The 27,089-nt window shown below is 52.9% G+C and overlaps 1 protein-coding gene across 1 annotated transcript in view; it reads left to right on the top strand.

Moving 5' to 3' along the window:
- Positions 1-255: 255 nt before the first annotated feature.
- The window catches only part of SHISA4 (shisa family member 4), a 46,994-nt gene continuing 20,160 nt past the window's right edge, over positions 256-27,089 (top strand). The window contains exons 1-2 of the mRNA XM_048826681.2: positions 256-1,148; positions 26,437-26,608. Of these exons, the coding sequence (XP_048682638.1) occupies positions 1,076-1,148; positions 26,437-26,608 (245 nt within the window). The 5' untranslated portion in view covers positions 256-1,075. The remainder of the gene's footprint in view (positions 1,149-26,436; positions 26,609-27,089) is intronic.

The raw sequence follows: 27,089 nt of genomic DNA, 5'->3' as shown, positions 1-27,089 counted from the left end.
CACACAAACACACTGGGGGGACACTCGCTAGGCACACACACACACACTAGGGGCTCACACACACACACTGGGGAGACACACTGGGCACACACACAGACACTGGGGGACACACACTAGGCACACACACACTAGGGGAGACACACTGGGCACACACACACACACACTAGGGGCTCACACACACACACTGGGGGAGACACACGCTAGGCACGCATGCACACACTAGGGGCTCACACACACTGGGGGAGACACACTGGGCACATACACACACACACTAGGGGCTCACACACACACACTGGGGGAGACACACGCTAGGCACGCATGCACACACTAGGGGCTCACACACACTAGGGGAGACACACTGGGCACACACAGAGACACACTGGGGGAGATACACTGGGCGCACAAACACACAGGGATGCGCGCACACACACACTGGGGGGACACACGCTAGGCATGCACGCGCACATTAGGGGCTCACACGCACACACTGGGGGAGACACACTGGACACACACACACATTAGGGGCACACACACACATACATTGGGGGGACACACGCTAGGCATGCATGCACACACTAGGGGCTCACACACACACACACATTAGGGGCACACACACACACACTGCGGGGACACACGCTAGGCATGCACACACACATGGGGGGAGACACACGGGACACACACACACACTGTGGGAGACACACTGGGCACACACACACACACATTAGGGGTACACACACACTGGGGGGACACACGCTAGGCACGCACACACACGGGGGGGAGACACACTGGGCACACACACATTAGGGGCACACACACCGGGGGGGACACGCTCGGCACGCAAGCACACAATAGGGGAGACACACTGGGCACGGGCACACACGCACTGACAGCGACAGCTCGCTTTGTTCGGGGTCTGACTCCGGACTGGACCCGGCTCCCGCAGCCCTGCAGCAGGGGCTGGGTTAAGCAGCCCCGGGAGGAGGGAGCTGCCGGGCCCGGGGCGGATCGCTCCGCCTGGCCGCCGAGGCCCTGGGCACCACCGGCCTCCTGGGGCTTCCAGCGGGGCGGCAGGAGGATGGGGAGTGGGGTCCCCCGAACCGCCGGGCCCCTGCTGGCCATGGTGCTCCTCAGCCTGACCGCCTCTCTGGGTAAGAGCCTGGGCTGGGCGTGGGGCGAACTCAGAGCGTGGGGTGCGGGAGACAGCAGGAGGGAGAGTTCTGGGCTGTGTGCAGGGAGCGTGGGGGGCGCTGAGGTAGCGGGGGATCATGGGGCTGAGTGTGGGGGGCGCTGAGGTAGCGGGGGATCATGGGGCTGGGTATGGGGGGAGCGTGGGGGGCGCTGAGGTAGCGGGGGATCATGGGGCTGAGTATGGGGGGAGCGTGGGGGGCGCTGAGGTAGCGGGGGATCATGGGGCTGGGTATGGGGGGAGCGTGGGGGGGGCTGAGGTAGCGGGGGATCATGGGGCTGGGTATGGGGGCAGCGTGGGGGGCGCTGAGGTAGCGGGGGATCATGGGGCTGGGTATGGGGGGAGCGTGGGGGGCGCTGAGGTAGCGGGGGATCATGGGGCTGGGTATGGGGGGAGCGTGGGGGGCGCTGAGGTAGCGGGAGATCATGGGGCTGGGTATGGGGGGAGCGTGGGGGGCGCTGAGGTAGCGGGGGATCATGGGGCTGAGTATGGGGGGAGCGTGGGGGGCGCTGAGGTAGCGGGGGATCATGGGGCTGGGTATGGGGGGAGCGTGGGGGGCGCTGAGGTAGCGGGGGATCATGGGGCTGCGTATGGGGGCAGCGTGGGGGGCGCTGAGGTAGAGGGGGATCATGGGGCTGGGTATGGGGGGAGCGTGGGGGGCGCTGAGGTAGAGGGGGATCATGGGGCTTGGTATGGGAGGAGCGTGGGGGGCGCTGAGGTAGCGGGGGATCATGGGGCTGGGTATGGGGGCAGCGTGGGGGGCGCTGAGGTAGCGGGGGTTCATGGGGCTGGGTATGGGGGGAGCGTGGGGGGCGCTGAGGTAGCGGGAGATCATGGGGCTGGGTATGGGGGGAGCGTGGGGGGCGCTGAGGTAGCGGGGGATCATGGGGCTGGGTATGGGGGGAGCGTGGGGGGCGCTGAGGTAGCGGGAGATCATGGGGCTGGGTATGGGGGGAGCGTGGGGGGCGCTGAGGTAGCGGGGGATCATGGGGCTTGGTATGGGGGGAGCGTGGGGAGTGCTGAGGTAACGGGGGGGCATGAAGCAGGGTTCAGGGGAGAGAGCATGTGGGGGATGCTGCAGTAACAGAGGTGGGTGTGGGGCTGAGTGCAGGGGGAGCCTCTGGGGGGTGCTGAGGTAAATTGGGTGCGGGGGTGGGGAGCGCTGAGGTAACGGGGGATCATGGGGCTGGGTGTGGGGAGGAGTGAGTAGCAGTGGTGGATTAGCCAGTGGGCTAACAGGGTCTATGCCCAGGGGCCCTGGCCAATTGGGGGGCCCTGGCAAAATGGGTGCCCCCACGCCCTGAACCAGCTCCCTGGCAGGAGCGCTGGGTGGGACGGGGAATGCCTCGACTCCATTTCCCTGGCAGGAGTGCGGGGGGGGGGACTGCAGGTGGAAGGGGTGGGGAGGGCCCCCACTTGCTCTGGCCCAGGGCCTCAAAAAACTGTAATCACCCTGTGGTGTGGGGGGTGCTGTGGTAACGGGGGAGCATGGGGCTGGGTGTGGGGGGAAGCATGTGTGGGGTGCTCAGGTAACGGGGGAACATGGGGCTGGGTGTGTGGGGAGCGAGGGTGGTGCTGAGGTAACGTGGGGCTGGGGGTGTGTGGGGGGGAATGTGGGCCTGGTGCAGGGGGGAGTGTGTTGGGTGCTGCGATAACGGGAATATGGGGATGGGTGCGGGGGGGAGCATGTGTGGGGTGCTGAGATAACAGGGAGCATGGGACTGGGTGTGGAGCTCCCAAAGGTGCCAGAAGTGGTGCTTCCTAAGGGGAACTGTCCCTAGCATCACCATGAGGCTGTGTATTTATCTGTGGATTCAGAGATCCTGTAGACACCAGCCACCCCAGTCTGGGTGTTGTGGACCCAGCCCAGCCATGCTGCCCACTGAGGCACAGCACAGGGAACAGACTGTCCCATTAATCACAGGAGGGGAGGTGGGAGCAATGACTAATCCTCCCATATAGGGAAGGTCTTGTACCCCAATTTCAGTATAAAATAAATCTTCAGTTTAGCGCTGGATTCTGCCTCGACTTCTGTAAACAGCCGGTATGACTTACAGTAAGAAAACAGTTACATACAGGGGTGTGCACAGGAATAAAAATTTGGCCCTTTTGGAGGGGGACTTTCTGTGTCCCGCACAGCTGGAGGAGCTGGCTCTTCCCTCCCCGCAGCCGGAGGAGCTGGCTCTTCCCATCATGTCCCCAGAGGACCTGGTTCTCCCCACCGCAGCAGTGGGACTGGTGGAGCTGGCTCTCCTGCCCTCCCCCAGCAGCCAGTGGAGCTCATTCTCCCCCGGCAGCTGGAGGAGCTGGATCTAGGGTGACCAGATGTCCCGATTTTATAGGGACAGTCCTGATTTTTGGGTCTTTTTCTTATATAGGCTCCTGTTACCATAGGCGCCGACTCCAAGGGTGCTCCGGGGCTTGAGCACCCATGAGGAAAAATTGCTGGGTGCTCTGCACCCACCAGCAGCTCCCCCCCCGCCCTAGCTCACCTCCGCCTTTGCTCCGCTCCGCCTCCTCCTCTAAGCGTGCAGGTCCTGCTTCTCCCCCCTCCCTCCCAGCGCTTGTGCTGCAAAACAGCTGTTTTGTGCGGCAAGCATGGGAGGGAAGGGGCAGGAGGGGGAACGCAGCGCGCTTGGGGAAGGAGGTGGGGCTGGGGCTGGGATTTGGGGAGGGATCCAATAGGGCAGGGAGGGATGGAGTTGGGGTGGGGGCACGCGAGCACCCACTGGTGCTGACAAAAGTTGGTGCCTGTGCCTATTACCGCCCACCCCCATCCCGATTTTTCATACTTGCTGTCTGGTCACCCTAGCTGGATCTCCCCCCCACCCCAGCCCCAGGGCTGTAGGAGCTGTCATCTCTCACTGTGGCCTAGGGCAGCTTGCTCTCCCTGCCCTGGCCCCGGAGGAGTTCTGTGCTCCCACTGATCCGGGGGCCCATGCCCCTGATTGTATGGTTGAGCCCAGAGCATTGTGTATTCCATGTTCAGAAACTTGGAATAATCTGATTCCTACAGTATTCTTTGTACCTGTATGTGCTATTGCAAACCAGGAACTGCCCTCAGTAAGCCTGTCATTCTTGCTCCTTATTCCCTCCATCAGAGAGAGTAAACCTTTAGCCTGGTACAAGCTTTAGTCCCTCCATGGTGATCTGTCTCTCTTTCCTAATGAGGACAACCTGCGGGTGGGATTGAACCTGGGACCTCTGAACCTAAATGCATGAGCCTCTACTGCATGAGCTAAAAGCCGACTCATTCATCTCTAAGTAGTCTCGATTCCACTAGAGCAGTGGTTTTCAAACTGCAACCCCCTGAGGGGTCCCGACCCCCAGTTTGAGAACCCTCTGCTAGACTAAACAAGCCAAGCTCATCCAGTCTTCTCTCATAAAATAGGCCTTCCATTCTCCTGATCGTCCTCGTAGCTCTTCTCTGCACCTGTTCCACTTTAAATTCATCTTCCTTGAACATGGGTGATCAGAATTGCACTTAGTATTCCAAATGAGGTCTTACCAGGGCTTTCTACAATGCCATTAATACTTCTCTGTGTCTACTGGAAATGCCTCACCTGATACATCCTAGGTTTCAGAGTAGCAGCCGTGTTAGTCTATATTTGCAAAAAGAAAAGGAGAACTTGTGGCACCTTAGAGACTAACCAATTTATTTGAGCATAAGCTTTCGTGAGCTACATCCGATGAAGTGAGCTGTAGCTCACGAAAGCTTATGCTCAAATAAATTGGTTGGTCTCTAAGGTGCCACAAGTTCTCCTTTTCTTTTTGCTGATACATCCTAGGATAGCATTTGCCTTTTTCATGGCCGCATCACATTTATGGCTCATAGTCATCCTGGGATCAACTAATACACCCAGGTCTCTCTCCTCCTCTGTCATATCCAAATAATGAGGCCACAGCTTACAGCAGAAATTCTTGTTATTAGTCCCTAGGTGCATAACCTTGCACTTTGTACTATTGAATTTCATCCCATTTCTATTGCTCCAGTCCTTTAATTCATCCAATTCTTCCTGTACAATATTTTGATCCTCCTCTGTACTGATGATGCGTCCCAACTTTGTGTCACCAGCAAATTTCATTAGCTCACGTCCTCTTTTTGTGCCAAGGTCATTAATTAAACGATTAAATAATAATAGAATCATAGAATATCGGGGTTGGAAGGGACCTCAGGAGGCCATCTAGCCCAACCCCCTGCTCAAAGCAGGACCAATAAGATCTGTCCTAACTCCCTGAGGACCTCCATTAGTAATTTTGCTGTACCTTGATAGTTCTTCCCTTTAGCCAGTTCCTTACCCACCTTACAATGCTTGTACTAAGCCCCATATTCTCCATCTTAATTAATAATTTCCCATATTGTACTATATCAAATGTTTTACTGAAGTCTCGATAGATCAGATTCACTGCATTTCCCTTGGCTAAGAAATCAGGTATCATATCAAAGAAAGACAGCAAGTTAGTCTGGCATGATCTACCTTTCGTAAACCCATGTTGTATTTTATTCCATTTTCCATTACTTCCGTGTCTAATGTTTTTTTCCTTCAGAATTTGTTCTGAAGCCTTGCATGCTATTTAGGTCAGACTAATGGGCCTGTAGTTTTCTGGATTACTTTTTTCTCCTCTTTCTTAAATATAGGTGTACAACATTTGCTATTCTGCATTCATATGGTACTACCCCTGATTTAATCATTTATTACAAATCCTTGCCACTGGACTTGCACTTTCATGTGTCAGTTCTTTCTGTATTCTGGTCTGGAGATCCCCCCCAACTTGAATGCATGAAACTGGTGGTTCTCAAACTTTTGTACTGATGACCCCTTTCACACAGAAAGCCTCTGAGTGCTCCTCCTCTTATAAATTAGAAACACTTTTTAATGTATTTAACACCATTATGAATGCTGGAGGCGAAGCAGGGTTTGGGGTGGAGGCTGACAGCTTGCAACCCCCCATGTAAATACCTCGTGACCCCCTGAGGGGTCCCAACCCCCAGTTTGAGAACCCCTGCATTAAACTCTATGTTTTCCTTCCACCATGGACTTGGTAGTTTCCATTTCTATATACTCATTCCCATCAGCCATCCTGCCTTTGCCCCTATGTTTAGAGCCCTGCGCAGATACATGCTCCTGTCCAAGAGTGTGCAAGCTGCTTGCACACACGAGTGTGAGCAGGGACAGCTGCTGGGGAGCTGGTGCCCCCCCAGTGGGCAGGCTTGGGGCAGTACAGCCACGTCGGAGGACCTGCCCAGGCTGGGCTCCTGTGAGCGTCGGCCCAACATGCTGCTGCTTTCGCCGCCGCAGTTCCTGGCCTGGTTGCTGGGCATGGCCCTGCTGGTCTCGCTCGTTGTCACTAGAGCCCTGCACGTCCGCGTAATCCGCGTTATATCCATGAATGTCAGCTGTGAAACCGCACAGGGCTCTACTCATGTTCTACATCACCATTACTGTTGACAACTGAGGAAAATTATTCATTTAATTTTGTACCTCTATTATCCTTACTTTCTACCCCATCCTCGCTGCATAGCGGCCCCACTTCTTTTCCTATTTTATTTATTTTATATAGTTAAAGAACCTTTTACTATTTATTTTATTTTCCTTCTAATTCAGCTTCACTTCCAGCAACTCTCCTTGTCCCTACACTCTCTGACATCCAAAACAGAGCTTTCTTTGCTGATCAATCCCTTTTTCCATTCTTTGTAGGCCCTCTGCTTACTCCTGATGTCCTTTCTGAAGTGTTAGAATCATAGAATCATAGAATATAAGGGTTGGAAGGGACCCCAGAAGGTCATCTAGTCCAACCCCCTGCTCGAAGCAGGACCAATTCCCAGTTAAATCATCCCAGCCAGGGCTTTGTCAAGCCTGACCTTAAAAACCTCTAAGGAAGGAGATTCTACCACCTCCCTAGGTAACGCATTCCAGTGTTTCACCACCCTCTTAGTGAAAAAGTTTTTCCTAATATCCAATCTAAACCTCCCCCACTGCAGCTTGAGACCATTACTCCTCGTTCTGTCATCTGCTACCATTGAGAACAGTCTAGAGCCATCCTCTTTGGAACCCCCTTTCAGGTAGTTGAAAGCAGCTATCAAATCCCCCCTCATTCTTCTCTTCTGCAGGCTAAACAATCCCAGCTCCCTCAGCCTCTCCTCATAAGTCATGTGTTCCAGACCCCTAATCATTTTTGTTGTGTTTATTCATTCAGTTAGATCTGAAGCCCTTCCCTACAAATTTTATGCCCTTGCTTGGGATGCAAATTCCAGATGGAATTTCTTTAAGTCAAAGGTAGAGAAAGTGAGTCTCTTCCTCTTCCATTGGTTCCATTGCTAGAAGTCAGGAAAGAGTTGTTTAGTCTCCACACATGGTTTTAATATACAGGAGTAGGAAAATCAGGTCAGTGAGAATATAGTAATGGATAAAGGAACTCCAGAAGATAGACATACGGACAGCAAAAGGACTACGCCAAATCCGGCTAAGAAATTGAGTGAGGTCAGAGAGAAGACAACGGAGATGTTTTTGTGCTCATGCAAAAGGAGCCTCAGCAACAAAATGGAGGAACTACGACTCTTGGTGCAGGACGTTAGAGGGAAAACAGAAACACAGCGGACTAGCACTAATAGCTGGAAGACAAGTGTTGTGTTGTTCAGGAGAGAGAGAAATAAGTAAGTCTCCTCCACATTGAGGTCCCTGAGCTCTTCAATCCAGTTGATTTCACTAACTAGTTCCCTTAATTTATCAAATTCTTCCCTTTTGCAATTGAAAACCTTAGTTATGGCATGATTTTGATAATCAAAAGGACCGACTGGCTAAGCGGCAGTTCTGCGGAAAAGGACCTGGGGATTACAGTGGACGAGAAGCTGGATCTGAGTCAGCAGTGGGCCCTTGTTGCCAAGAAGGCCAACGGCATATTGGGCTGCATTAGTAGGAGCATTGCCAGCAGATCGAGGGAAGTGATTATTCCCCTCTATTTGGCACTGGTGAGGCCACACCTGGAGTATTGCATCTGGTTTTGAGGCCCCCCCACTACAGAAAGGATGTGGACAAATAGGAGAGAGTCCAGCGGAGGGCAACGAAAATGAACAGGGGGCTGGGGCACATGACTTACGAGAGGCTGAGGGAACTGGGCTTGTTTAGTCTGCAGAAGAGAAGGGTGAGGGGGGATTTGATAGCAGCCTTCAACTACCTGAAGGGGGGGTTCCAAAGAGGATGGAGCTAGGCTGTTCTCAGTGGTGGCAGATGACAGAACAAGGAGTAATGGTCTCAAGTTGCAGTGGGGGAGGTCTAGATTGGATATTAGGAAAAACTATTTCACTAAGAGGGTGGTGAAGCACTGGAATGGGTTACCTAGGGAGGTGGTGGAATCTCTCGCTCACTCGCTCAGTTTTAGAGCTGGCTCAGCGGATTGGGGTACAGGAGGGGGTGTGGGCTCTGGCTGAGGGTGTGGGCTCTGGGGTGGGGCCAGAAATGAGTTCAGGTTGTGGGAGGGGGCTCCAGGCTGAGGCAGTGAGTTGGTATGTGGGAGGGGGTTAGGGCTCTGGCTGGGGGCACGGGCTCTGGGGTGAGTCCGGGGATGAGGGATTTGGGATGCAGGAGGGTGCTCTGGGCTGCAACTGAGGGGTTCAGAGGGTGGGAGGGGGATCGGGGCAGGATGCAGAGGGGCGGGCTCTGGCTGGGGGTATGGGCTCTGGGATGGGGCTGGGGATGAGGGGTTTGGGGTGCACGAGGGTGCTCTGGGCTGGGACCGAGGGATTTGGAGTGCAGGAGAGGGATCAGGGTTGGGGCGTGGGGGTGGGGGTGGTCAGCGGTGCAGGTTCCGGGTGGCATTACCTCAGGCGGCTCCCAGAAGCAGCGGCATGTCGCCCCTATGGCTACTATGCGGAGATGCAGCCAGGCGGCTCTGTGTGGTGCCCCGTCTGCAGGAGCTGCAGAGCTGGTGCTTGGGGCAGGGGCAGCATGTGGCACCCCCTGACTGACCCTATGCCTAGGAGCTGGAGGGAAGACATGCCGTTGGTTCCGGGAGCTGCGCAGAGCCACATCAGGCAGGGAGCCTGCCTTAGCCCCGCTGTGCTGCCGACTGGACTTTTGACGGCCCGCTCAGCAGGTGAAAACCGGACACCTGGCAACCCTAGCCTGGTATGAAGGCTCTTCAGTGTAAGAAAGAGGGGGCAATGGGCCCTGGGCCTTTGTGACTTGCTCCCTTCTTCCCCCAGAAGCCCATCTTCACAGCCCAAGTTTGTCAGCCTTTGTGGTGCTCTGGAAAGCCCACATTATCTTCAGGCTCGTGAAAAAATGGGGACTGGGTAGGATTGGGGTGGGATTCTGGGGGTCAATTCACTGCAGTCACATTTCTGTTGCCACTGTGTGTCTGAACTTATCTGGGAAGGAAAGACGGGTCTGTTTATTTTAGTGTATTTTAAAAAACATCATCAAGGACACCAAAACCAGAGCAATAACTCTATTATTACACAATTACACATACATTTAAATGAATACACACCGCCCTGCCAGCAGGCTCAGCTCTGCTCTGCGGGGGCTTCTTCTGCGAGGGGCAGGCAGTTCAGTCTTTATGAACCATGAGTTCTTGGCCTTGAGTGAGTTTGCCAATAAGGGCTTGTTGTCATGAGGAAAAAGCGTGTTTTCAAAAGGTGATAACTGGCATGTTTCGAAATCCAAGCGTAGGCTTGGCCCCTTGTAGTTTCAAACTAGCTAATACCTTAAAATGACTGTTTGCCCTGTCTGCAGTAGGATTGAAAATGTGTTAGCTATCATGGTCTCCAACAAACACATTTGTCAAGTGTGGACAAGCCCTTAGTGCAGAGTAAGATGGGGTGGTTGTGAAGTAGGACCTGGAACTGATACCCCCCTAATCATCTCTACTGAATTGGGCTGGATTCATGCTAGCAACTTCTCAGCCAAGGCTCTGTAGTTCAATCCACTCCCTGTCCCCATCAGTGCAAGTGTAACACCTTCAGGAATGATGCTTGTTTGGGGGAAAGGGTGACTTGCCCTAAGTAGGTGTACAAGACCCTAGTAAAAAGGATTGTGAAGTGCACAGGAATGTTACCACCAGTCAGTGGGAGACCTAGGGCTAGGATTCATGGTCTGCCTGCTTGCAACTCTGTGCACTTTTCTGTACGCTACAGGGCACCTCTGAGCACTCTTACCAAAACAATGATGTTTTAAAGTAGGCTTGGCAGAATTTGATTTTTTAAATAATTTTGATGGATAATATCTGTTTTAAGCATTTTTTTTCTGCATAGATTTAAATTTGCACAGTTGGGGGAAATTATAGGTCAGATAATTAATGACAGCCGATGTTTAATGATGATAGATGTTGATATTGAAAAAAGTTAAAGTTTTATAACTATTAAAACACAAATTGTCAACATTATATGTCAAAATATACAAAGTATATCCTTAAACCAACAAATTATACCTGTTTTTACGATTCATTCATTAGTCCATTTGTAACAATCTTAATTCACAGTCTAAATCACTGGATTTTGACTACTAAGGGTATGTCTACACTACGGAATAAGGTCAAATTTATAGAAGTCATTTTTTTAGAAATTGGTTTTATATATTCGAGTGTGTGTGTCCCCACAGAAAATGCTCTAAGTGCATTAAGTGCATTAACTCGGCGGAGTGCTTCCACAGTACCGAGGCTAAAGTCGACTTCTGGAGCGTTGCACTGTGGATAGCTATCCCACAGTTCCCGCAGTCTCTGCTGCCCATTGGAATTCTGGGTTGAGATCCTAATGCCTGATGGGGCTAAAACATTGTCGTGGGTAGTTCTGGGTACATATTGTCAGGCCCCCCTTCCCTCCCTCCCTCCCTCCCTCCGTGAAAGCAAGGGCAGACAATCGTTTCGCGCCTTTTTTCCTGAGTTACCTGTGCAGACGCCATACCACGGCAAGCATGGAGCCCGCTCAGGTAACCGTTTCCGTATGTCTCCTGGGTGCTGGCAGACGCGGTACGGCATTGCTACACAGTAGCAGCAACCCATTGCCTTCTGGCAGCAGACGGTGCAGTACGACTGATAGCCGTCCTCGTCGTGTCCGAGGTGCTCCTGGCCACGTCGGCTGGGAGCGCCTGGGCAGACATGGGTGCAGGGACTAAATTTGGAGTGACTTGACCAGGTCATTCTCTTTAGTCCTGCAGTCAGTCCTATTGAACCGTCTTATGGTGAGCAGGCAGGCGATACGGATTGCTAGCAGTCGTACTGTACCATCTTCTGCCGGGCAGGCAAGAGATGAGGATGGCTAGCAGTCGTACTGTACCATCTTCTGCCGAGCAGCCATGAGATGTGGATGGCATGCAGTCCTTCTGCACCGTCTGCTGCCAGCCAAAGATGTAAGATAGATGGAGGATCAAAACAAGAAATAGACCAGATTTGTTTTGTACTCATTTGCTCCCCCTCCCCTGTCTAGGGGACTCATTCCTCTAGGTCACACTGCAGTCACTCACAGAGAAGGTGCAGCGAGGTAAATCTAGCCATGTATCAATCAGAGGCCAGGCTAACCTCCTGTTCCAATAAGAACAATAACTTAGGTGCACCATTTCTTATTGGAACCCTCCGTGAAGTCGTGCCTGAAATACTCCTTGATGTAAAGCCAACCCCTTTGTTGATTTTAGCTCCCTGTAGCCAACCCTGTAAGCCTGTGTCGTCAGTCGCCCCTCCCTCCGTCAGAGCAATGGCAGACAATCGTTCCGTGCCTTTTTTCTGTGCGGACGCCATACCAAGGCAAGCATGGAGGCCGCTCAGCTCACTTTGGCAATTAGGAGCACATTCAACACCACACGCATTATCCAGCAGTATATGCAGCACCAGAACCTGGCACAGCGATACCGTGCGAGGAGGCGACGTCAGCACGGTCACGTGAGTGATCAGGACATGGACACAGATTTCTCTGAAAGCATGGGCCCTGCCAATGCATGCATCATGGTGCTAATGGGGCAGGTCATGCTGTGGAACGCCGATTCTGGGCTCGGGAAACAAGCACAGACTGGTGGGACCGCATAGTGTTGCAGGTCTGGGACGATTCCCAGTGGCTGCGAAACTTTCACATGCGTAAGGGCACTTTCATGGAACTTTGTGACTTGCTTTCCCCTGCCCTGAAGGCGCATGAATACCAAGATGAGAGCAGCCCTCACAGTTGAGAAGCGAGTGGCAATAGCCCTGTGGAAGCTTGCAACGCCAGACAGCTACTGGTCAGTTGGTAATCAATTTGGAGTGGGCAAATCTACTGTTGGGGCTGCTGTGATGCAAGTAGCCCACGCAATCAAAGATCTGCTGATATCAAGGGTAGTGACCCTGGGAAATGTGCAGGTCATAGTGGATGGCTTTGCTGCAATGGGATTCCCTAACTGTGGTGGGGCCATAGACGGAACCCATATCCCTATCTTGGCACCGGAGCACCAAGCCGCCGAGTACATAAACCGCAAAGGGGTACTTTTCAATAGTGCTGCAAGCTCTGGTGGATCACGAGGGACGTTTCACCAACATCAACGTGGGATGGCCGGGAAAGGTACATGACGGTCGCATCTTCAGGAACTCTGGTCTGTTTCAAAAGCTGCAGGAAGGGACTTTCTTCCCAGACCAGAAAATAACTGTTGGGGATGTTGAAATGCCTATAGTTCTCCTTGGGGACCCAGCCTACCCCTTAATGCCATGGCTCATGAAGCCGTACACAGGCAGCCTGGACAGTAGTCAGGAGCTGTTCAACTACAGGCTGAGCAAGTGCAGAATGTGCATTTGGACGTTTAAAGGCGCGCTGGCGCAGTTTACTGACTCGCTTAGACCTCAGCGAAACCAATATTCCCACTGTTATTACTGCTTGCTGTGTGCTCCACAATATCTGTGAGAGTAAGGGGGAGACGTTTATGGTGGGGTGGGAGGTTGAGGCAAATCGCCTGGCTGCTGGTTACGCGCAGCCAGACACCAGGGCAGTTAGAAGAGCACAGGAGGGCGTGGTACACATCAGAGAAGCTTTGAAAACCAGTTTCATGACTGTCCAGGCTATGGTGTGAAAGTTCTGTTTGTTTCTCCTTGATGAAACCCCCCGCCCCTTGGTTCACTCTACTTCCCTGTAAGCTAACCACACTCCCCTCCTCCCTTCGATCACCACTTGCAGAGGCAATAAAGTCATTGTTGCTTCACATTCATGCATTCTTTATTCATTCATCACACAAATAGGGGGATGACTACCAAGGTAGCCCAGGAGGGATGGTGGAGGAGGGAAGGAAAATGCCACACAGCACTTTAAAAGTTTACAACTTTAAAATTTATTGAATGCCAGCCTTCTTTTTTGGGGGCATCCTCTGTGGCGGAGTGGCTGGTTGGCCGGTGGCCTCCCCACCGCGTTCTTGGCCATCTGGGTGTGGAGGCTATGGAACTAGGGGAGGAGGGCGGTTGGTTACAGAGGGGCTGCAGTGGCAGTCTGTGCTCCAGCTGCCTTTGCTGCAGCTCAACCATACACTGGAGCATACTGGTTTGGTCCTCCAGCAGCCTCAGCATTGAATCCTGCCTCCTCTCATCACGCTGCCGCCACATTTGAGCTTCAGCCCTCTCTTCAGCCCGCCACTTACTCTCTTCAGCCCGCCACCTCTCCTCCTGGTCATTTTGTGCTTTCCTGCACTCTGACATTATTTGCCTCCACGCATTCGTCTGTGCTCTGTCAGTGCGGGAGGACAGCATGAGCTCGGAGAACATTTCAGCTCAAGTGCGTTTTTTTTTCTTTCTAATCTTCACTAGCCTCTGGGAAGGAGAAGATCCTGTGATCATTGAAACACATGCAGCTGGTGGAGAAAAAAAAAGGGACAGCGGTATTTAAAAAGGCACATTTTATAAAACAGTGGCTACACTCTTTCAGGGTATACCTTGCTGTTAACATTACATACATAGCACATGTGCTTTCATTACAAGGTCGCATTTTGCCTCCCCCCACCGCGTGGCTACCCCCTCGACCTTCCCCCCTCCCTGTGGCTAACAGCGGGGAACATTTCTGTTTAGCCACAGGCAAACAGCCCAGCAGGAACAGGCTCCTCTGAGTGTCCCCTGAAGAAAAGCACTCTATTTCAACCAGGTGACCATGAATTATATCTCACTCTCCTGAGGATAACACAGAGAGATAAAGAACGGATGTTGTTTGAACGCCAGCAGACATACACTGCAATGCTTTGTTGTACAATGATTCCCGAGTACGTGTTACTGGCCTGGAGTGGTAAAGTGTCCTACCATGAAGGATGCAATAAGGCTGCCCTCCCCAGAAACCTTTTGCAAAGGCTTTGGGAGTACATCCAGGAGAGCCGCGAATGCCAGGGCAAAGTAATCCTTTCACATGCTTGCTTTTAAACCATGTATAGTATTTTAAAAGGTACACTCACCGGAGGTCCCTTCTCCGCCTGCTGAGTCCAGGAGGCAGCCTTGGGTGGGTTCGGGGGGTACTGGCTCCAGGTCCAGGGTGAGAAACAGTTCCTGGCTGTCGGGAAAACCGGTTTCTCCGCTTGCTTGCAGTGAGCTATCTACAACCTCCTCCTCCTCCTCCTCATCATCATCATCTTCTTCGTCCCCAAAACCTGCTTCCGTGTTGCCTCCATCTCCATTGAAGGAGTCAAACAACACGGCTGGGGTAGTGGTGGCTGAACCCCCTAAAATGGCATGCAGCTCATCATAGAAGCGGCATGTTTGGGGCTCTGACCCGGAGCGGCCGTTTGCCTCTCTGGTTTTCTGGTAGGCTTGCCTCCGCTCCTTAAGTTTCACGTGGCACTGCTTCGGGTCCCTGTTATGGCTTCTGTCCTTCATGCCCTGGGAGATTTTGACAAAGGTTTTGGCATTTCGAAAACTGGAACGGAGTTCTGATAGCACGGATTCCTCTCCCCAAACAGCGATCAGATCCCGTACCTCCCGTTCGGTCCATGCGGGAGCTCTTTTGCGATTCTGGGACTCCATCATGGTCACCTCTGCTGATGAGCTCTGCATGGTCACCTGCAGCTTGCCACGCTGGCCAAACAGGAAATGAGATTCAAAAGTTCATGGTTCTTTTCCTGTCTACCTGGCCAGTGCATCTGAGTTGAGAGTGCTGTCCAGAGCAGTCACAATGGAGCACTTTGGGATAGCTCCCGGAGGCCAATACCGTCGAATTGTGTCCACAGTACCCCAAATTCGAGCTGGCAAGGCCGATTTAAGCGCTAATCCACTTATCAGGGGTGGAGTAAGGAAATCGATTTTAAGAGCCCTTTAAGTCGAAATAAAGGGCTTCATCGTGTGGACGGGGTGTAGGTTTACATCGATTTAATGCTGCTAAATTCGACCTAAAGTCCTAGTGTAGACCAGGGCTAAGATCTCAGGTTGCATTTTCACATACTCTGACTTTCTGTACATTTATTTTATTATCGTAGAAATATTTGTTCATAGGTTTGTGTTTGTATGGTGAAATTGACATTTACCAATAAACATCTAAGCCTTCCAAGTTTATTTACAAGTTACGTGGGTAGGTGTGATGACTCTTCCAAATGCACAAGAACCATGCCACGTGATTTGGCATGTCTGGAGGGGAAGCCCACCTACCCTCAGAGGCTGGGATCCTTACCAGGTGCTGCCTGTCGGTGCTGCTTGGGACTCCAACTTCCACATCTGCCTCTAGTGCCACATTGTCTAATAAACTGTAACTTCCCGCAACCCTTTGGCTCCTGGAAGGGAGCAGGAACCTTACCTGCATCCCAGAGCCTCCTGACTGATGGTGACAGGGGCTGGCAGGGATTGACAGCTGGGGGTATCCAGCACAGATGAGTGGCATTTTTTGTTTGCAGCAGTCTCTAATAGTAACTACTCTATTCGCAGGAATAACCTTATCTCTTATCAGTCTCTTATCAACACTCAGCCCTTTATTACACAGCCCTTAAAATGACCTGGACAGGGGAAAAGCTAGGCCCTGGGCTCTTGTTTGCTTCTTCACAAATCTGAAGAAAGCCTGGAAAGATTCTTCACCAAAGAGTTTATGTACTTTTCGTTGTTTTTTTACTTCTGAAATTCTAGTCTGGTACGTGGGCAGTCTCTTGTGTGAAAAGAGAGCCGGTCAGATTATTACATCACTGCACTGAGAAAGTGACATCTCTGTGACAGTGAGGTGGTCAGCCTGCTTAAAACTCCTATTTAGTGTCAATGCCCAAGAAAGCCATGACTAAAAAATGGCTGTTAAGATTCAGCCTCTCTGGCCTTGCTGAGAAAGCTCACACCCATGATTCTGACACCTCCCATAAATCTTCAGCATAACCAGAGAAGTCCAGACTTGATACCAATGATATCTGTAACCTAAAATTAATAATAAAATTCCAAGCAGAAAAAAGTGAAAACGGAAATGTCTTCCTTCTAGGTTATCTTTCTGTTGCAGAATGAAGCAAAACAACAAAAAAGAATGGGCACAAACAATCTTATCTTTCCATTGTAGGTCATCAGTAGACAGGAAAATCAGACTCTCCTTTAGCCTTCTGGGTAGCCCCTGCTACTTTTCAGATGTTGCTGTTTTAGATGCTCTGGTTCAATAACTTGCTGCCCTGAGTTGTGTACCAAAACAAGGACAATCAGTCAGTGCTGGCTCCTTTGCAGCTCGTCAGGCTTTGCAATTATTTGTTGTTCGCTTGCTAGAGTGCAGTTATTCTTATCATTATGACTGAGCAGATATTTCAGTTCCAACATTCTGTATGCAATGGTTTATAGTCTCCCACGCAAGTGCTTCTGGGGCTGTATTGTCTCGGGCTAGCTCTCCTCTCCACAATGTGCTGTGTGAGCCACATGTGAGGGTAGTTGTTTGGAAAGTTCTGAGAAAAACCTCAAACAAATTCCACTGCTTATTGTGTTCAAATGTAGGTGCTTTTTCCTGGCTGAATACATATTAGATATATTGTGCTTATGTAACCCACACACCTCCTGGGTGTGGTGTTCTGTCCCATCTAGTGGCACCGAGACCATTTAGAGAGAGATTAATATGCCTGTTCTACAGCCTTAGCTAACAGCCATATGGCTTTTATCTGATGCAGTAGAAGCTCATGCACTAAGCTCCAGAGGTCCCAGGTTCAGTCCCCCCTGCTGATGACCAGGGTTGGTCAGTGTTACACTTAGTCTATAAAGCTGGGTGTAGGCTCCTTAGCTGAGAACTTCCGAGCCTTTATGGTAACCCCCAGCTGCACAGGAATAAGGTTTTCTGCAGGGGGATGATGACATGCTGAAATGCAGGAGGCATCTGTGTGTACAGCAGCACGGTCCTTGTGAGGATTCTACTGTCTTCCCCACACTGTTCTGCAGCCTCCTATTGCAGTGCTCCGGAAAGCTAGTAGGCCCTCCAGTGACTATTCAGAATGGGCTTCACTGTCCATTGTGTTAGGCAGCATGTGACTGCTTGGTGTTCTATCGCCCTGTGGTGCTCCTTCAGATTCCAAGGTCTAGCTGCCTCAGAAACACCGCTGGGTTTGTCTCTGTTGCAGCATGAGGGTGGATCAACCAATCTCAACCCAAGGCAGTACAGTGCACACCTGTTCAGTGGTGTTCTGCTCTGCCTCCTGCCCAGGTTGGTTTGCAGTTGGTTCTCAGTTGAATAGCCTGTCCAGCTCCTGTGGTTGCTGAGCTGGCTGTCATAGAAGTTAAGCCCACAAGGGACCATTATGATCATATAGTCCAGAGGTGGGCAAACTACGGCCCGCAGGCCATATTCGGCCCGCAGGACCCTCCTGAGCTCCTGGCCCTGGAGCTCCTGGCCCTGGAGGCTAGCCCCCGGTCCCTCCCCTGCTGTCCTCCCTCACCCGCAGCCTCAGTTCACTGCGCCTCCGGCGCAATGCTCTGGGTGGCACGGCTGTGAGCTCCTGCCGGGCAGCGTGGCTGGCTCTGGCCAGTAGCGGGGTGGGGTGGGGGGTTGGATAAGGGGCAGAGGGTCCCGGGGGGGCAGTCAGGGGACAGGGAACAGGGGGTGGTTGGATGGGGCAGAGGTTCTGGGGGGTGGCTGTCAGGGGACAGGGAGCAGGGGGGTTGGATAGGGAGTGGGGTCCTGAGGAGGTGGTTGGGGTGGGGGTGTCCCGAGAGGGGGCGGCCAGGGGACAAGGAGCAGGGGGGGTTGGATGGGTCGGGGGTTCTGAGGGGGGCAGTTAGGGGACAGGAAGTGGGAGGGGGCAGATGGGGGGCAGTCTGTTTGGGGAGGCACAGCCTTCCCTACCCGGCCCTCCATACAGTTTGGCAACCCCAAAGTAGCATTCGGGCCCAAAAGTTTGTCCACCCCGATATAGTCTGACTTCCTGCCAGCCAGAGGCAGATGGCACAAAGAACATTTGTGCCCACCCCCCCACACTCCCTGCCATGGGGCCCTGCCACCTGCTCCTCACCTTCCCCCATGGCTCTGCCTCCTGGCCTGGCCAAAAGCTGGTTGGCGGTAAGAGCTGCCCAGGGAGTCTGAACCACTGTGGGGAGCCTTGGACCCTCCACCTGCCCTGGGTGGCGCACCCTGGGGGACAGGGACACTGGCATCCCAGCACCTCACCCAGGGCAGGCGGAGGGTCTGGGGTTCCCCACAGCTGCCCGGGCTACCTGGGTAGCTCTTACTGCAGCCTAGGGTGACCATACATCCCATTTTGCCTGGGACAGTCCCCTTTTTAACCCTGCCACAGATGTCCCAACTTTTTTGGCAAAACTGGGCATTTGTGCTGTGTGCTCTTACCAGCTGATCATCAGTTGGCAAGAGCAAATGGGACAAATGTCCAGTTTTGTGAAAAAGGGGTTGGGGGGTAAGTGGTTGGGCTAGGGGCGTGAGTGGTGGGGTTCAGGGGGGTGAGCAGTGGGGGGAGGGTTCGGGCCAGGTCTGTGCAGGGCAGGGGCTCAGGAGAGGGACTCGAGCCAGGTCCATGCAGGGTGGGCGTGGGGGCAGGACCGGCCTTAAGGGTGGGCCACCCCGGCGACCTCCCGGGGTGCCATAATCAAGCAGGTGCCATGTGGCAGTGCGGAGGTGTGCATGGCTGGCGTAGAGTCAGAAACTGCTCCCAGCTGGCAGGAGAGTGCCACATCGGGTGGTGCCCAGATTTCTCTGGGCTTCCTCCCAGAGGAGGAATATGGGGGGAGTGAGTGGTGACACGCACATACTGTTCACCCCCAACGTTCCCTTGTGCCGCCCTAGGGGGCTGGGGGGGAGTGAAGAGCAACACCAATTCCGTTCATTCAGGTCACTTTCCCCCACCTGGGCTGTGCTGGGAGGCGAGCATCAGGGCCTGCTGCTCTCTTCTCTCCCCTTACGCAGCCCAGGTGGGGCAAGTGACCTGGATGAAGGGAGCCCTGATGTTGCTCCTCGCTCCCCCGTCACTCACATCTCCCAGGGGTGCATGAGGAGGAGCAGCATTTGAGGGGGGAGCAAGCAGCAATGCCAGCTGCTCCATGCATACAGGTCAGTTTCCCCACGTGGGTGCAGGAGGGTGGTGCAGGGGTTAGGGGCAAAGGGGAAACAGTGCAGGGATTAGGGGCACAGAAGGGGGCGGGGTGCAGGGGGGATGGGGAGTCTGGGGAGCCCACAGGGGCCAGGGACAATGTGGGGGGGTGCCCTGCCCACAGGGGCTAGGAGAGCTGTTTTCTTGAAGGCCAGCCCTGGGAGGGGGAGAGGGGCTCAGAACCAAGGGGATGGAGGAGAGTGGCTTGGGACCGGGCGGGGGGGGAGAGGGGCTCGGGCCACATCCGTGTGGGGGGAATCAGGAAGAGGGGCTCGGACTAGGTCTGTGCGTGGGGGGCAGGGGGTCTGGGGAAAGGGTTTGGATGAGCAGCTCAGCCAGCTCCATGTGTGGCAAATATACTCACCCTACTGCAGCCGGGCTCTGGCTTCTGGCCTGACCAGGAGGGGAGAGGAGAAGCGGGGCAGCGGGGCCCCAGGAGGCTGAGGGGAGAGAAGGAGCAGGGGGGAGGGCGGGATTTCCAGCAATTGTGCTGGGGCCGCCAAATTGGTCAGGGCCCTTGGGCATGGGTCCCATTGGCCTGTGTGGTAATCTGCCGCTGCTGCCAGCTCGTTCGGAGATTCTCCTCCAAGCTCCCTTCCCAGACTCTTGCTCTCAGCAAGGCTCATGGCCATGGCAGGGCAAAGAGGCGTCAGGGAGGGAAGTCATCCATGTGGCTTCCTGCAGCACAGCACTGGGCTGGGACGTAGCCTCATGCTATAAAGCCCAGCACCTGTCTAGCATAGCAGCAACCTTCCTGGCTCCATTTCCCAGGGACTATTTACAACCTCTGCTCCCAGATGGCTTCAGAAAGCACTGGTCAGCTGTGCCAGCTGCAGGCCATAAATAGAGCAGGCTCAGCAGCAGCGGTGGTGTTCCTGAAAGAGGAGCTGCTTCTGGCTCTGCAAGTGTCACTGGACACGCTGCAGCCTCAGCACAATGCAGGCTAAAGGGCACCTCCAGGAGCTCTGGGAAGGCCAAGGGCCGCAGAATCGCCAGCCCCAAGTGTTCAGTTGTCAGCAGGCAAGCCCCCAAATCATCAGATTTCAGAGCATCCTAGATGCTGGGGTTCTTTACCTTTGGTTCCTGAGCATTTAGGGTTGCCATCTTCAGGCCCCTGCAACTAGGGGGCTAGAAGCACACTTGGGAGATTGTAAGACTTTAGGGTTGGGATAAAATCCCCCGGGTTGGCAATGTTGCGTGGGCTTTTTAACAGGAGCTGCACTGAGTATCTTGCTGCCTCTGGCCAGAAAAGGGCTCATTCAGTAACTCATTCAAGGGCTTGAAGTGCAGTCACAGCCCCACCCCTACTCCACACCCAGTGTGTGGCACCCAGAGCCATAACCCCCAGCCCCCATAGAGTCATAGAAATGTAGGACTGTAAGGGACATTGGACCTTGAGAAGTCAAGTCCTGTCCCCTGCGCTGGGGCAGGACCAAGTAAACCTAGACCACCCCAACAGGTGTGTGTATAACCTGTTCTTAAAAACCTCCCATGAGGGGATCCCAAGGGAGGTCACGGGAGCCTGTTCCAGTGCTGCTATGCCCACTGCGTGCAAATGTGTTCACCCCATCTCAGAAAATATATATCAGAATTGGAAAAGGTTCAGAAAAGGGCAACAAAAATGATTAGGGGTATAGAACGGCTTCTGTATGAGGAGAGATTAATAAAACTGGGACTTTTCAGCTTGGAAAAGAGGCGACTAAGGGGGGATATGATAGAGATCTATAAAATTATGAGCGGTATAAAGAAAGTAAATAAGGAAGTGTTATTTACTCCTTCTCATAATACAAGAACAAGGGGCCACCAAATGAAATTAATAGGTAGCAGGTTTAAAACAAACACAAGAAAGTATTTTTTCACGCAACACACTGTCAACCTCTGGAACTCCTTGCCAGAGGGTGTTGTGAAGGCCAGTACTATAAGGGGGTTCAAAAAGGAGCTAGATAGATTCATGGAGGATAGGTCCATCAATGGCTACTAGCCAGGATGGGCAGGGATGGTGTCCCTAGCCTCTGTTTGCCAGAAGCTGGGATTGGGTGACAGGGCATGGATCACTTGATGATAACCTGTCTCTTCATTCCCTTTGGGGGACCTGCCATTGGCCACTGTCAGAGGACAGGATACTGGGCTTGATGGACCTTTGGTCTGACCCAGTAATGCCGTTCTTATGTTCTTATGCTATCTGTACAGATAGAATTTTTTTTCTAATACCTAACCTAAATCTCCCTGGCTGCAGGTTAAGCCCATTACTTCTTGTCCTATCTCCAGTGATCATGGAGAACAACTGAACACCATCCTCTTTAGAACAGCCCTTAGCATATTAATGCCCCCACCCCATTAGTCTTCTTTTCTCAAGGGCTGGGTTCAATATCTAGGGGTTGTCTTAACATTACAAATCAGAATCAACTCCAGTCCTCACCCAGTAATCTGGGAAAACTAAACACCACCCCATGGCGCCTCTAAGCCCTGGTCTACACTAGGACTTTAGGTCAAATTTAGCAGTGTTAAATCAATGTAAACCTGCACCCGTCCACACGATGAAGCCCTTTATTTCGACTTAAAGGGCTCTTAAAATCGATTTCCTTACTCCACCTCTGACAAGTGGATTAGCGCTTAAATCGGCCTTGCCGGCTCGAATTTGGGGTACTGTGGACACAATTCGACGGTATTGGCCTCCGGGAGCTATCCCAGAGTGCTCCATTGTGACTGCTCTGGACAGGACTCTCAACTCAGATGCACTGGCCAGGTAGACAGGAAAAGAACCATGAACTTTGGAATCTCATTTCCTGTTTGACCAGCGTGGCAAGCTGCAGGTGACCATGCAGAGCTCATCAGCAGAGGTGACCATGATGGAGTCCCAGAATCGCAAAAGAGCTCCCGCATGGACCGAACGGGAGGTACGGGATCTGATCGCTGTTTGGAGAGAGGAATCCATGCTATCAGAACTCCGTTCCAGTTTTCGAAATGCCAAAACCTTTGTCAAAATCTCCCAGGGCATGAAGGACAGAAGCCATAATAGGGACCCGAAGCAGTGCCGCATGAAACTGAAGGAGCTGAGGCAAGCCTACCAGAAAACCAGAGAGGCGAACGGCTGCTCCGGGTCAGAGCCCCAAACATGCCGCTTCTATGATGAGCTGCATGCCATTTTAGGGGGTTCAGCCACCACTACCCCAGCCGTGTTATTTGACTCCTTCAATGGAGATGGAGGCAACACGGAAGCAGGTTTTGGGGACGAAGAAGATGATGATGATGATGAGGTTGTAGATAGCTCACTGCAAGCAAGCGGAGAAACCGGTTTTCCCAACAGCCAGGAACTGTTTCTCACCCTGGACCTGGAGCCAGTACCCCCTGAACCCACCCAAGGCTGCTTCCTGGACCCGGCAGGCGGAGAAGGGACCTCCGGTGAGTGTACCTTTTAAAATACTATGGTTTAAAAGCAAGCATGTGAAAGGATTACTTTGCCCTGGCATTCGCGGCTCTCCTGGATGTACTCCCAAAGCCTTTGCAAAAGGTTTCTGGGGAGGGCAGCCTTATTGCATCCTTCATGGTAGGACACTTTACCACTCCAGGCCAGTAACACGTACTCGGGAATCATTGTACAACAAAGCATTGCAGTGTATGTTTGCTGGCGTTCAAACAACATCCGTTCTTTATCTCTCTGTGTTATCCTCAGGAGAGTGAGATATAATTCATGGTCACCTGGTTGAAATAGAGTGCTTTTCTTCAGGGGACACTCAGAGGAGCCTGTTCCTGCTGGGCTGTTTGCCTGTGGCTAAACAGAAATGTTCCCCGCTGTTAGCCACAGGGAGGTGGGAGGGTTGAGGGGGTAGCCACGCGGTGGGGGGAGGCAAAATGCGACCTTGAAACGAAAGCACATGTGCTATGTATGTAATGTTAACAGCAAGGTATACCCTGAAAGAGTGTAGCCACTGTTTTATAAAATGTGCCTTTTTAAATACCGCTGTCCCTTTTTTTTTCTCCACCAGCTGCATGTGTTTCAATGATCACAGGATCTTCTCCTTCCCAGAGGCTAGTGAAGATTAGAAAGAAAAAAAAACGCACTTGAGCTGAAATGTTCTCCGAGCTCATGCTGTCCTCCCGCACTGACAGAGCACAGACGAATGCGTGGAGGCAAATAATGTCAGAGTGCAGGAAAGCACAAAATGACTGGGAGGAGAGTTGGCGGGCTGAAGAGAGGGCTGAAGCTCAAATGTGGCGGCAGCGTGATGAGAGGAGGCAGGATTCAATGCTGAGGCTGCTGGAGGACCAAACCAGTATGCTCCAGTGTATGGTTGAGCTGCAGCAAAGGCAGCTGGAGCACAGACTGCCACTGCAGTCCCTGTGTAACCAACCGCCCTCCTCCCCTAGTTCCATAGCCTCCACACCCAGATGGTCAAGAACGCGGTGGGGAGGCCACCGGCCAACCAGCCACTCCGCCACAGAGGATGCCCCCAAAAAAGAAGGCTGGCATTCAATAAATTTTAAAGTTGTAAACTTTTAAAGTGCTGTGTGGCATTTTCCTTCCCTCCTCCACCACCCCTCCTGGGCTACCTTGGTAGTCATCCCCCTATTTGTGTGATGAATGAATAAAGAATGCATGAATGTGAAGCAACAATGACTTTATTGCCTCTGCAAGTGGTGATCGAAGGGAGGAGGGGAGTGTGGTTAGCTTACAGGGAAGCAGAGTGAACCAAGGGGCGGGGGGTTTCATCAAGGAGAAACAAACAGAACTTTCACACCATAGCCTGGACAGTCATGAAACTGGTTTTCAAAGCTTCTCTGATGCGTACCGCGCCCTCCTGTGCTCTTCTAACCGCCCTGGTGTCTGGCTGCACGTAACCAGCAGCCAGGCGATTTGCCTCAACCTCCCACCCCGCCATAAACGTCTCCCCCTTACTCTCACAGATATTGTGGAGCACACAGCAAGCAGTAATAACAATGGGAATATTGGTTTCGCTGAGGTCTAAGCGAGTCAGTAAACTGCGCCAGCGCGCCTTTAAACGTCCAAATGCACATTCTACCACCATTCTGCACTTGCTCAGCCTGTAGTTGAACAGCTCCTGACTACTGTCCAGGCTGCCTGTGTACGGCTTCATGAGCCATGGCATTAAGGGGTAGGCTGGGTCCCCAAGGAGAACTATAGGCATTTCAACATCCCCAACAGTTATTTTCTGGTCTGGGAAGAAAGTCCCTTCCTGCAGCTTTTGAAACAGACCAGAGTTCCTGAAGATGCGAGCATCATGTACCTTTCCCGGCCATCCCACGTTGATGTTGGTGAAACGTCCCTTGTGATCCACCAGAGCTTGCAGCACTATTGAAAAGTACCCCTTGCGGTTTATGTACTCGGCGGCTTGGTGCTCCGGTGCCAAGATAGGGATATGGGTTCCGTCTATGGCGCCACCACAGTTAGGGAATCCCATTGCAGCAAAGCCATCCACTATGACCTGCACATTTCCCAGGGTCACTACCCTTGATATCAGCAGATCTTTGATTGCGTGGGCTACTTGCATCACAGCAGCCCCAACAGTACATTTGCCCACTCCAAATTGATTCCTAACTGACCAGTAGCTGTCTGGCGTTGCAAGCTTCCACAGGGCTATTGCCACTCGCTTCTCAACTGTGAGGGCTTCTCTCATCTTGGTATTCATGCGCCTTAGGGCAGGGGAAAGCAAGTCACAAAGTTCCATGAAAGTGCCCTTACGCATGTGAAAGTTTCGCAGCCACTGGGAATCGTCCCAGACCTGCAACACTATGCGGTCCCACCAGTCTGTGCTTGTTTCCCGAGCCCAGAATCGGCGTTCCACAGCATGGACCTGCCCCATTAGCACCATGATGCATGCATTGGCAGGGCCCATGCTTTCAGAGAAATCTGTGTCCATGTCCTGATCACTCACGTGACCGTGCTGACGTCGCCTCCTCGCGCGGTATCGCTTTGCCAGGTTCTGGTGCTGCATATACTGCTGGATAATGCGTGTGGTGTTGAATGTGCTCCTAATTGCCAAAGTGAGCTGAGCGGCCTCCATGTTTGCCTTGGTATGGCGTCCGCACAGAAAAAGGCACGGAACGATTGTCTGCCGTTGCTCTGACGGAGGGAGGGGCGACTGACGACACAGCTTACAGGGTTGGCTACAGGGAGCTAAAATCAACAAAGGGGGTGGCTTTACATCAAGGAGTATTTCAGGCACGACTTCACGGAGGGTTCCAATAAGAAATGGTGCACCTAAGTTATTGTTCTTATTGGAACAAGGAGGTTAGTCTGGCCTCTGATTGATACATGGCTAGATTTACCTCGCTGCACCTTCTCTGTGAGTGACTACAGTGTGACCTAGAGGAATGAGTCCCCTAGACAGGGGAGGGGGGGAAGCAAACGAATACAAAACAAATCTGGTCTATTTCTTGTTTTGATCCTTTACATCTTTGGTTGGCAGCAGACGGTGCAGAAGGACTGCATGCCATCCACATCTCATGGCTGCCCATGAGTGGGCAGGGACTCTGCATGCACAGGTCCAGCTTGAGGGACTTGTCCTTGGAAAGCATGGCTGAACGCTTCCCCAGTTGGGAACACAGAAGAACCGGAGCAGCGGCCATGGCAGTCTGCTGCAGCAGCCAGTGTTGCTCTGGACACCTCTTTGCAGCCATCACTGAACTGGGAAAGGGGCAGCAGGAACACTGGACCTGGTGTAGAGCTCCCCAGACCCTGCCTGCATTCTAATTCCTGGGTTGGAGAGGTGGGGACCCTCCCCAGCTGGGGGCTTGGAAGGGCCGGGGGGGTCTGATATCTGGCTTCTCTCTCCACAGGCTTGGCGGATGAAGACTGCTTGTGGTACCGGGACAAGAACGGTTCGTGGCACCCTGGCTTTGACTGCAACTTCTTCACCTTTTGCTGCGGCCACTGTTACCAGCGCTACTGCTGCACCGAGCCCCTGAAGCTCATCACAGAGTCGCAGCAGAAGCACTGCCTTGCTTTCAGGTGAGAGGGGCACGGAGCCTGGCCAGAGCTCCTGCTTGGGCACGCTGGTCCCCCTGGGAACGACTGTGTCCTAGCACAGGGAGGGAGTGTTGATAGGACAGGCGATCTGAGCCTGAGAATCCTGCCTTCAATGCCAGGAGCTGAAGACACATGCCCATCCCCGCCTAGAGTTCGGGTATTGTGGCTTTTGACATCTCTCCTCTCACTGTGACCAACTCTCTGTCTAGCTGCTTGGCTGCTGGCCCCCGCCCAGGATGTGGACGCCTCCCTCCCACAGGTTAGAAATAGCAAACAGCAGCAAGGTCTCTTTATCTCCCTTCCTCCGAGTAGGAGCAGGTGCCTGGCCGGGTGTTGGTGCGTGTGTGTGTGAGGAGCTCTGAGAGAAGGACAAGCGCTGCAGGTAGCTCTGGGTGGGTCGTTCTGGGAAGTAGCTGCACAGGCTGGGTCAGGCTGCCATGGTCGCTCTGTCTCCTGCACTGAT

The sequence above is a fragment of the Caretta caretta genome, chromosome 21 (assembly GCF_965140235.1).
Source record: "Caretta caretta isolate rCarCar2 chromosome 21, rCarCar1.hap1, whole genome shotgun sequence".
Lineage (NCBI taxonomy): Eukaryota > Metazoa > Chordata > Testudines > Cheloniidae > Caretta > Caretta caretta.
This window is presented reverse-complemented; position numbering and strand designations above follow the sequence as displayed.